The sequence below is a fragment of the Typopeltis vanoorti genome, chromosome 18 (assembly GCF_054136105.1).
Source record: "Typopeltis vanoorti isolate ZY-2024b chromosome 18, IOZ_Tvanoo_1.0, whole genome shotgun sequence".
NCBI lineage: Eukaryota > Metazoa > Arthropoda > Arachnida > Uropygi > Thelyphonidae > Typopeltis > Typopeltis vanoorti.
This window is the reverse complement of record NC_143566.1, coordinates 46,840,157-46,853,190: the sequence shown is the minus strand read 5'-3', so window position 1 is coordinate 46,853,190 and position 13,034 is coordinate 46,840,157. Positions and strand designations below refer to the sequence as shown.

The following is a 13,034-nucleotide window of genomic DNA, read 5'->3' as shown; positions in this document are numbered from 1 at the left end:
GTCAACTGAATAAATTTATATGTAATAAGAGAGAAATTAGTCAAAACACTAAATTATCTGTATACATGACAGACTTACGGATCTGACAGCTGGGTCAGAAGTAAAACACTTGACCAAAGACTAGAGGCATGAATAGATGGCACCAATGCAATATCATATTAAAAATGAGGACATTAGGAAAGACCTTGACATTGCCTGCATCGAGGAATGCGTTAGCAGAGTTAATCTCAGGTGGTATTTGCACTTAAATAGAATGGGAGAGAAAAGATTAGCAAAACAAATGTTCTCTGCTAGGTTATCAGGATTCAGGAAAAAGACCCAGAGGAAGACAAGATATAGGTGGATTGATACAGTAAAAAGTGCCTTAGAAGATAGAAATATAAGACCTGATAATGTTGGAAACTTGAAGGGTAACAGACTGATTTGGAGGAAAATTGTAAATAGGAAGTTAGTAATGATGTAAATTTTTCACGTAGTACTATCATATTCTCTACACCCCTTGAGGGTACATGGCAGGAATTTGATGATGATGAGGAGGAGGAGGAAAATCTTTGGTGCAGCACACCAGAAATCTGAGTATAGTATTCTAAGGTTGGGAAAGATAGGGCTTTATATAGGATTATGACTTGTACATAAGGTGAGAATCGGTATTTCGAGAGATGACAAGATCTAGCATTTTGGAAGGCTGCAGAGACAATGGATATTGATATATTTATGGTAGGAAAGGTTAGATTTATTAGTAAGCGTAAGAGAGGAATGTAATATTGACTGGAAATTTGAATTTTTAAGCAAAAGAGTATGCAAGCATTGCAGGATTTAACTAGAAACTTGATGTGGAGTCCTCTTTGTTCCATTATGACCTAAGTTCAGAATGGAACTTGGATTTTCATTATGAACATGAAAACTTAATAACATAAAATTGTCAAGTTGGATAATATACTCTGTTGAAAATGTTTTCACATTATCTTCACATTACAGAAATGCTCTAGACTGTTCACTGGCTGGCCTGGTTGTCTGAGTGGTTAGCATATCTGCTCTCCAACCAAAAGGCTGAGGTTTTGAATGGGCATGGATGCTTGTGATTGTCTGGTAAAATACAAGTGATGATGGTGGGCAGTAGATGGCATTGGTGTAGATGATGATGATAGTAGCTGCGGTTCTATGTAGCTGGTGGATTGAGTGGTGGAGATGGAGAGTTGTGGAGTGGGTAACCTCCCTTGATAAGTTCTTGGACTTCTTGGAAGTGTCATGATCATCATTCAAATTCCTGATATATACCCTCAAGGGGTGTAGAGGATATGATAGCACTACATGAAAAATTTACATCCATTACTAGCTTCCTTTTAAAATTTTCCTCCAAACAGTCTGTTACCTATCAAGACTTCAATATTATGAGATCTTATATTCCTGTCTTCTAAGGCACTTTTTGGGATGTTGAGGAGAGATAGTACCTCTCCACTTAGACGGCCTCACGTGTGGTTCTGATTGTTCCAACTCTCACTTATGGCACCAAGAAGCTACTGTAAATTGGTAGCAGCTACAACCCCGGTAAAGTATGTTGACCCACAGGCTAAATTAAATGAGGGTAGCCAGATATTGCGATCTCAAGCAGCGACTGTATTCGGTGAATCAGCTGCAAACAACGTCTGTACTTCATGTTAGGAGCAGCTGAATTCAGGTCAAGGAGTGGTGGTTGACACTTGACAAAACTTAACCATTGAAACCGAATGAACTCTAACCAACCTAAAGATACATGCCGGCTTGACTGTCATCCAGTCAAACAAGGGTCATGCCCACTATTAGGGAACTAAGATAGTGAAGGTGAAAAATATGCTATTGGAACAAAACATCACCTAGTAGAGAGAAAAAACAACAAGCAACTGTTCACCAGGAAGGAGCATTGGAAATACTACTGCATGGTATCCCAGTCTTTGCCAACTTTTTTTCGCAGAGTCCAATCACTTCCCATCGGTAGTTGTCTAACCGATGGGAAGTGACTGGACTCTGCGAAACCAGATGGACTGGAAAAGGAGAATTCCATCATGGACAGTACAAAATCTTAACTTCAGGTAGGGAGGACAACAAAGAGGGAGTAGCACTTATATAAAACCAAAGGCTCAAAACTCTCTATTTGTATTACAATCCTATCTCACCTAGGATAATTAAAGCAAGATTTAAAACATCAATTGGATCACTAACTATTATTCAAGTACACTCAACAACTTTGACATCATCAGAAGAAGACATTGAGGAGTTCTATATAGATTTGCAAAAAGCAGTACAGCAGACATCAAGTCAAGATCTCCTAATTGTAATGGGGGACTTAAACACAAAAGTAGGCAAAGATTAGGATACCTGGCCAAGAGTAATCGGAAAGTTCGGGTATGGAGAAAGCAATGAACGTGGCGAAAGACTGCTAAACGTCTGCTCAAATAATAGACTAACAGTAACCAATACTCTCTTTAAATAACCAAAACTCAAAGAAAATGGACATGGATATCACCAGACAGACGAACCAAGAATAGGATTAACTATATTACTGTAAACCAAAGATGGAAATCAAGTATCCTAAATTGCAGATCCCTTTCTGCAGAATGTGGATCAGACCATAAGCTAGTATTAGCAAACCTAAGAATAAAGTTAAAATCTGAAAGCACTTTTAGAGTCAAAAGAAAACCGAATGTAAAAAAACTACAAGACAACAATATTCTAAAAAAATATCAACTAGAACTAGATAAAAACCTGAAGGAACTACCAAAACAGAATATAACATTAAAGAACATTGGTGCAAATTAAAGGAAATAATATTAAAATTGGCAGAAAATACATTAGGTTACACAGAAAGAGAAAGTAAAAAGGATTGGATCTCAAATGAAGTAAAAAGGTTAAGCGATCAAAGGAAAACACCATGAAACTAAAACAGAACTATAACAGTGATTCATTTTAGAAATTATGGACTTTACAACCCGTGTTATAAATAACTCTTTTAATTTCCTGACGTTTCGAGCTTCATATTAAGATCATCATCTGAAGCATATACAAATATCTAGGACAAGCTGAGTAACATTACATACAGTAAGCTAGCAAAACAATGATTTGATCACAGGTTATTCTACTGGCATGACCGCTAGTGAAAAAAAAAAATACAAATTAATTAATTATTTAGAAACTACATCAAGCTAAATTTTATTTATGATAACATGAGCAAACATTCTTTCTTATAGTTTTCTTTCAGTAACAATGATGTCCTATTTTTAGCATTACAATTGTTATTTTTGATTTAGGATCCTGGATTATCTACAGTCCCATTTATAGCCACTCTTAGAGAGGAAGGTTTTTTTTTTTTCTCTCTAAAAGAAAGGAGAACTATAACAGAAATGAATATAATAGATTAACCAGAGAAATTAGAAAACTAGTTAAAAGAGACAAGAATAACTGCTTAGAAGAAAAATGCAAATTGGCAGAGAAGCTATCAAATGAAAATAACCTCCATGAATTATATAAACAAATAGACCAAATTAGTAACACATGGACAACAAAAATGATAATGATCAAAAACAAAGGGGGACAACTAATTGAAAGTAAAACAAAATGAATGGCCATATGGGAAGAATACTTTAGACTTATATAATAAAAACAGCTCCGAGGATATTACTGGAAGAAGCAACCAGTAAGGCCTTAAAAAATGAAGACTCCGGAATCAAAACATGGGATAAAATGTAACAAATTTAAAATTTGCAGATGATATTGTATTATTGCAAGCACAGAAGAAAATCTACAATGAATTTCTGATAAAATAAAGAAAGAATGTATAAAATTTGGATTAAATATAAATATAGACAAAACAAAGATTATGCAAATAGGAAAAAGAAGCACCAATCTAAAAATTGAATTGATAGTAAGAATCTAGAGGTAGAAAACTTCACCTACCTTGGAGGAGTTATTGAGTACAATGGTGAAATTACAAAAGATATAAACAGACAAATCAGTCAAGCATCTCAAACTTTTGAACGACTTAATAAAATATGGAAGTCAAGAGACATCAAACAAGTAACAAAAGTAAGAATCTATGAAACAATGATTCTCCCAATACTCCTCTATGAAAGTGAATGCTGGAATCTCAAAAAGGCTGAAGAGAAAAAATTATTAACTACGAAATCGGTTGGCTAAGAAGATTACTTGGAGTATCTCTGCTGGATAGACTAAGAAACGAAGATATAAGGAAACAACTAAAACAAGAAATAACAACAATAGACAAAATCCAAGAAAGAAGACTGCGATGATTTGGCCATGTGACCAGAATGGGAACAGAAAAACTACCAGCTAAAGCTCTGAATACAACGATGGAAAGTAAAAGGGCAGCCCAGAATTAGATGGGTAGACAAAATAAAAGGACCTGAAAACCAAACCACAACAAGCGACACCAAACTGGCCAGAATTGTTTGGATTCTCCAGGGACAGACAGGAAATGGAAAGAGTTCATTATGCCTCATCATCATCCATATAGATGATGGAAGAAGAAGAAGAAGAATGCACTTTTTCTGTATCAATTATATTCAATAATAATATAATTGCTACTGCAGGGCAATATCTGCTTGTGTGATTCCTCACCACTTAATTTTCTGTTTTGACACTTTTTTTTTTTTTTTTTACACTGCCCATTACTCTCTTATGGAATGGTGACCATCTTCAAAACAGATTGTTTCATAGTGGAATCCTGCTTTAATAAAGAAAAACAAAACTTTTTCAAAGCAAGTTATTAGGTCTAAACAGTAAGAAAAACAATAACTGAAACTTATGTTTTGAAGTCTGCTTTGTAGGTAACAAAGCATAAAAACATGAAAACAAAACAAAATCAGGAAGATAATCAATCATCAAAGCTTTCTTAATTATTAAACCAAATAGACAAAGTTTTGCAGAAGATTTACCTCTTCTCTTCTGAGTAGCTCATGCATTTCTTTCATACTAACATCAGCTCTTCCATGAGCTGATCTACCATGAACATAGTAACCATACCTATTAGTAGACATAATGAAGACACTTACCTGAAAAGAGAATGTAAGACATTGTAAATTAACATCATTTGCCATATATATATATATATATATATATATATATATATATTAGTAGACATAATGAAGACACTTACCTAAAAAGGGAATGTAAGACATTGTAAATTAACATCATTTGTACATCTGTTGCCACACACACATGTGCGATATTAGCCATCTTTCCTTGAAAAGTAATATCTTCCAAAACTCAGATGACACGGCCATAGTATCCATTCACAACGTACACATAGCTTACATAAATATGCAACATGACATCAATCTCATCACCAACTGGCTAGCTGAAAATGGCACATATATAAACCCTGAAAAAAAAAAACAACCTAATAATATTCAAAAACCCCCACCCAACCCAATCCAACACCCATCCTCCTATACACAAAGCACTGATCCTAAAACTACAACCATCACACAGGTAAAAACAACACATTATCTCAGACTTGAATTCGATGCTGATCAAAGTTGGAATAGCCATGCAAATTACCCACAGAACAAACTCAGGATAACAGCAAGTAAACTATATCGATTAAAAAACATTGCTCTGATATACTTAAAATTACTAACCCATAAAGCATTATGTAAAAACATTTTAAGATATGCAATTACATCATATGCATTCTGTGCAGACTACAAACTTAACAGATTACAACTGTTGCAAAATAAAATGGTAAAACTAATCTTCTGGGAACAAAGAGAAGAATCCATACTTATACGGGCAGCAAGGACAGAACACAAAATATTTAAGGTAAAACACTTATGCCAGTACACAGTCATGCTAAAACATTACTTCAGTCCAACCTACAGAGTAACCCTTTCCTTCGTTTATATACATGGTGATCAGAATTCATTGTAAAAATTATGGAGACAACTACTGTGTTAGAGAAAAACTTCAGTTTAATATAAATAATCACTTGATGTTTCGACCTTCACATTAAGGTCATCATCTGGATTATACACATATATATATACAAAGAAAAAGTTACACAACAAGTATATCACTACGGAAAGCCACCCGAAGCTTCTACATACTTGACACTTGATGAGAGAAACCTAGTGACCTACAGAAAGCTGAAACTGGTGCTATATAGATATTACAGTGAGACTGAAAATTAGAGGGAAATAACCCACCCAACCACACAAAACTATAACAAATTCCTCTCAAACACCAATACAAAGACACAAACATGTCATATCCAATCCAACCCAACCACTTTAAAAAGGTTAAACTGCACGCATGCAGTGGTTGTCCATGGGAGTGTATACTTGCTAGATTCTACACGTTAACTGAAAAAAAAAAAAAAAAGTATATATTTTTCATAAAAATGTGTGCATGTCCTCATAAATACATTTCCAAGCATATTCATATAAACAGACAAATCTACATCTGGTTCGCGATGGGCTCTGAAAAAAAATCCATGAAACCACTGCCATCTATTATCTTCGTCAGATAAACTCAGCAGAAGTTTCAAGGAAGACAGCAGAAACGCCACCCGAAACAAACAAACAAGTCTATCATACATGAACATACACAGCAATTTGTAAACTGAATTTTTGTTGTGATAAAAAATGTAACAAAAATGTTTTAATAGTATATATGCAGATATGCCGTATACTAACAAACTCTGATATTGATATCGAATTATTATTACTATCATTATTACTAAATTATATGTTATAAAATATATGAACTAAATATGTAACATATAAACACATTATTGAAATACATGACAATATGCAGAAAAAAATTATGAATACTTATATAAAAAAAAATATTAATGTACTCTGCATTCTGTACTGAATCTTTATACTGTACAGAAAATATAACAATATGTTTCATTGTATATATATATATATATATATATATATATATATTTATATATGTAAATACTTTGTATGATAATAAACCTTTTCACTGTAAAAAAAAATATTAATTACATGTATTAATTCTACTTACTGTAACAAAAAAGTACTCAGCAATGAAATTTTTGCATCATGGTGTTAAAAAAAAGTGTAACTATTCTGGAAGACCAATAAGTTATATTAATATATGTTATTAAAAAAATATTACATATATCAATTATAACTATTGTAAAAAACATCTGTATTGCAGTGTTAATTTTGTTTATATACTTTTGTGTACATGTAATTTCTTTGAAGGAGAATACATATTTAAAAAAAAATTATTAACATCTGACCTCCATGGAGTCAGTTATCATTGTGATAAAGGAATCATATCCTCTTTATTTCCAAGCCAAGGTCCACAGCATCATTACCACTACCCAATGTGATGACTTCACAACTTGTGCAACATGGCCCTTGAACTTCAAGTACTTGTCTACAACAACTCCCAGATCTCTCATCTCTTCTACCTCCTTTAAAGTTTCCCCACCAGGCATTCCATTGTGGCTTACCAAATTTCAAAACCTTGCACTCTGCAACACTGAATTGATAGTTCCACTTACCTGCCCATTCATACAATCAGTTCAAGTCATCCTGTAAGGCCACAGCATCTGCTTGACTCAACACTGCTCTCTGCAATTTTGCAACATCTGCAAAGAGTTGAATGTTACCAGTTACACCCATTCCAATATCATTAATATACAAACTGAAGAACAATGGTTCCAATACAGATCCCTGTGGCACACCACTAGTGACTTTCCTCTTTCAGGATACTGCATCCCTCCTATATAGAACTTGATACCTATCATACAGTCAGTCACCAATCCAACTTAACAGTCTGTCATGCTGTCCAATCTGTTTCAATCTCTTTAATAGCTTGTTGTGTGGTAGTCTATCAAAAACTTTTGCAAAATCTAATTATACCACTGTATATGCATTTCCCTTGTCCAATATACTTCATTCACCTTGATACAGTACATGTGTGGGCAAGTTCTTCGGTAATAAGAGCCACATATAATACATTTTTGAATGTTCAAGAGCTGCAGAAAATATTATTTTAAAATAGTATTTATAAATAATAAAAAATACAACTATATAGTAGTCCTACTCACCAAAGAAGAATATGTTTAATATCTACTCGTTGAAGGATTTGATTGATTCTTCATTTGTGCAGTTAATAGTTTAAAATTTGGCTGGTAGGATGTCAAAGCTGTTCTAAGAAGCTCGATGAGGTGGCTGTTGGCACAATGTTTTGACTTGACAATTTTCATTACAGAGGAAGAGAGATTCACAGCAGTAAGTTGTTCCAAAAACAGAGTAGTCAGAAGCCAGTTTTCTGAAGATTGGGATACTTTGCTTCTGGGATTTGTTTCCAAAAGTCAGTTACAGATGAGCTTTTATGTACTAGCTTCAAACCCACATCTTCCTGCAGCTCAATAAGCTCTCTCTCTATTGAAGCAACATCTGCGGCAAAATGTGTAACAACAGAACATCCATTGCTGATGACATCAATCGCAAAAGGATTCACAAGAAATTCAAAACATGGCTTTACCTTTTTTAGTTTCTCAAACCTATTCTTAAAATCATTATAAAGTGTTTTTAAGTTTCCTTTGTATTGTTTCAGTTAAAATCGTCCTCCCATTGTTGGTTAAACATTCTCATTTCTTGTTCGTATTTCCGTTTTATACTCTTCTGTTGCTCAGTCATTTTAAACAAGGGTTTCATAACTATCACTAAAAATCAATCTTCATTATTTATTAATCAGAAAAGTAAAATTCACTAGTAATGTTCTGCTACCACCACAAACACGTAACTCGTGTGTACTGCATGAAGAGTGATGACGCAGAGTCCAGGCAACAGAGGGGGTGGGTAATGCAGCAATTATAGTAGTCACTTTTGGAACTAATTTTGGCTGGAGTGACACAGGCCATCAAATGTCGAAACACTTTTTACCAACCAAATACAATAATAAAATTCATATTAACAACCCATTTGGCCGGTACCATTTAAAAGCTAAAAATGTAAAGTTTCAAAATATATGTTTTTTACTTATCTTTAAAACATTTATGAAATAAATATTCTAATATTGGTACATACTATACTATAATACTATAAATTATCAATATAAAAGTTTAGAAAAAATAGGGGTGCTTAAGGGTCAAAGCTGTACAACTGAGAGGAGACCTCCACATAGCCTTTAAAGGAATGCGGAGAACCGACCAGGGCTTCTGACCTAATGTCCAATCCTCACCTACTCGTGGTGCACCCTGTTGGGTATCTACTTTGATACTGAACGAACGAGGATGGGCTGGCAATTTGGGATTTAGCCGACCAAATTGTATTCTTATTGGTTAAACCAAAATAAAAAATGATGGTACAACATGACAAAATTTCATGCCGGCTGGGGCGTCGCCCGGTTAAACAAGGCCCCCATTGTTTTCGCCAGGGAACCAGGGCGAACAGCGAAAAGTCAGCTACTGGAACAAATCTGAAATCAAACCCCAACTCAATATCACCAGAGTTAAAGATCGGTACTATCAACATAAGAAGCCTGAATGGCAAAGAAATGGAGCTAGCCGAGGAATTAGATAAGTACCAGATCGACATAATAGGGGTGACTGAAACAAAAAAGACCAAAACTGGTGAGATCTTTCTGAGCAATAAATACAAAATGTTATATTCAGGCAATGACAATCAAGGAAAAGAAGGAGTAGCCATAGTATTCAACACAAAATACGAGGCTAATCTTCTTGAATGGCAGTCAGTCTCAAGTAGAGTCATGTGGGCAAATATGAGAATGGGGAACTGGACAATGAGACTTATTTGTGCCTATGGTCCCACAGAAGGTTCTACTAAGGTAGAAGTGGAGGAATTTTTTGACGATTTAGAAAAAGCAACTGACACAATGAAAAAGGAAAAGTTGGTCCTTGTTGGGGATCTAAATAGCAGAGTAGGAAATGATTGTGAGACATACAAAAATATTTTGGGAAAATTTGGAGAAAAGAGCAAAGCTAATAATAATGGCAAATATCTGTTGGATTTCTGCTCAGGACATGGACTGGTTATTACTAACACCATGTTCCAACATAAAAATGTGCACAAATTCACATGGAGAGAAGAGGCTAGGAATAAGAAAAGTCTCATTGACTATATTATTGTTGATAGTGATGTTTTCTCCCTGGTGCAGGACACCAGAGTGTACAGAGGATTTGAAATTGGAAGCGATCGCTATTTAGTCTTGAGCAGGATAAAATTGAATTTCATACTGAAAAGAATAACATGTAAGAAAGTTTTAAAGCGAATAAAAGTTGAGCAGCTCTCAGATGTGAACTGTAGACTAAAATACAGAAAGATTATCGAAAAGAAAATGAAAGAGTGTGAGAACAGGAATCAAACCTTGGAGATTCAGTGGCAAACGCTGAAGAAAACATTGATCGATTCTACCAGAGAGACAAGTGGTGAGGTTGTGTACAAGGATAAAAAAAATCAGAACTCCCTGGTGGACACAGGAAGTTAAAGAGGCAGTGAAGGAAAAGAAGAAAGCATATCAAATGTTCCTGGCAAATAAGTCAGCTTTTACTCTTACAGAATACAGAGACAAATGTAAGAAAGCTAAACAGTGTGTAAAACTAGCTAAACAAAAGTCATGGGAGGACTTTGGCAAGAATATAGAAAATAAATATCAAGAAGGTGGGAAAATATTCTGGAGGTTGTTGAAGAAGCTTAGGAATGGAGGAAAGAGTGCTGTAAAAGGAGTTAGAGATGATAAAGGTGACATGAAAATGGGAGAAAAAGATATCCTTAAAGTATGGAGTAAATACTTTGAAAAACTGCTAAATGAAACAAGCAGTGATGACAGCACAGTGATAAAAAACACTGACCAGGCATGCAGTCAGGAATACATATCCATACTTGAAGTAGAAAAAGCCATCAAAGGCTTGAAATGTGGAAAGGCAGCAGGAGTAGATGATATTCAACCAGAAATGCTGAAGTATGGTGGTATGAAAGTCTTACAGTGGCTGCACTGCATAGTTCATAAAGCCTGGACAGAGGGACGAATTCCCGATGATTGGAGTAGAGCTCTCATAGTACCCATATATAAAAAGGGAAATAAAACTGAATGTGAGAATTACAGAGGTATTTCCCTACTGAGTGTTCCTGGCAAGATCTATGCAAGTATACTTGAGAAATGGTTGAGAAGAATTGTGGAAGAAAAGCTTGATGAAGAACAAGCTGGATTCAGACCAAATAGAGGCTGTCAGGATCAGATCTTCACTTTACGACAAATAGTCGAGAAAGCAAGGGAATGTAAGAAAGATCCGTATTTAAGTTTTGTCGATTTGGAAAAGGCATATGACAAGGTGCCAAGAGAGAAGCTATTCAATACGCTACAGTTATATGGTGTCAATGGGGCATTATATCAAGCAATACTTAGTCTTTATTTGAGTTGTAAGTCAGCAGTTAGAATTGAAGGAAGTACAGGAACATGGTTTAATGTTAAATCTGGTGTGAGACAAGGATGTACATTATCCCCTCATTTATTCATTATCTATATGGATCACATTATGAAGGAAAGTGGTTAAACCTGATATCAAAATTGGAGATGTTAATGTCAGCTCTTTGCTTTATGCGGATGATGTTATACTTCTAAATAAATCCGCTACAAGTCTGCAAGATTCTCTGACTAAATTGAATAGCTGTTGTAATAGCTATGGTATGAAGGTCAGCAATAAAAAGACAAAGACAATGAAAATAGGCAGAATCATTGAAAATGTCAACTGTGTTGTGAATGGAGAACCTGTGAAAGAAGTAAAACATTTCAGCTACTTAGGCACGATTTTTACTGAAGATGGTAAATTAAATATAGAAATAGACAACAGAATCAGCAAAGCTGGTACGGTGGGAAGTCAATTGAATAAATTCATATGGAATAAGAGAGAAATTAGTCGGAACACTAAATTAGCTGTATACAAGACAGTGTTCAAACCAGTTTTAACTTATGGATCTGAGAGCTTGCTCAGAAGTAAAACACACTGACCAAAGACCGCAGATATGAGAGTCCTGAGAAAGATTAGAGGTGTGAACAGATGGCATCAATGGCAATATCATATTAAAAATGAGGATATTAGGAAAGAACTTGACATTGTCAGCATCCAGGAATGCATTAGCAGAGCTAATCTCAGGTGGTATGGTCACTTAAATAGAATGGGTGAGGAAAGGTTAGCAAAACAATTGTTCTCTACCAGGTTGGCAGGAAAACGACCCAGAGGAAGACCAAGATATAGGTGGATTGATATGGTACAAAGTGCCTTAGAGGATAGAAATATAAGATCTGATAATGTCGGAGTCTTGACAAGTAACAGACTGATTTGGAGGAAAATTGTAGATAGGAAGTTAGTAATGATGTAATTTTTTCATGTAGTACTGTCATATCCTGTACACCCCTTGAGGGTACATGGCAGGAATTTGATGATGATGATGAAAAAATAGCAATGAAAACCAGTATTGTCTCGGGAGCCACACAGAGTAGCTTTGGGAGCCACATACGGCTCGCGAGTTTGCCCACCCCTGTTATAGTACATCAATAATTTGGTGAAACATGATCTCTTTTTAATAAACCCATGTGCTAAGGGGTCACAAAGAATACTGATGTTATCAACCATTTCTGTATCCTAGTCCTCACTAAACTCATCATCACGACAACTCCAGATATAGAGATTGAACTATAATTTGTAGCCACAGCTTTACCACTAAGTAGAACGATTTTACCTTCTTTGTACTTCCTTGGGACCTCCACTGCTGTAATACTCTTATTAAACAGGCATGCCAATGCTACTACTAACTCCCTTGAACATTTGCTTAAGATACACAGTGATATGTCATCAAATCTTATTGCCTTATTGACATCAAGTTTATTTAAATCCTCATATACCCCTCTGCATACTCACAATTAAGCCATCCTCTCCCATTAACTCTGCGGTTGAGCATCTTATGATTTTGTGCTGATGAGGATGAAACACCCTTATAAACTGTTCACTGAATATCTGAATGATGTCTTCGACAGTA

At 35.1% G+C, this 13,034-nt stretch overlaps 1 protein-coding gene across 2 annotated transcripts in view; it reads right to left on the bottom strand.

The window, feature by feature from the left end:
- Window positions 1-13,034, bottom strand: part of LOC150096630 (meckelin) — a 575,505-nt gene that overhangs the window by 49,307 nt on the left and 513,164 nt on the right. For both annotated transcript variants that reach the window (XM_090408005.1, XM_090408006.1), the window contains one exon: window positions 4,929-5,045. In XM_090408005.1, the coding sequence (XP_090264131.1) occupies window positions 4,929-5,045 (117 nt within the window). The remainder of the gene's footprint in view (window positions 1-4,928; window positions 5,046-13,034) is intronic.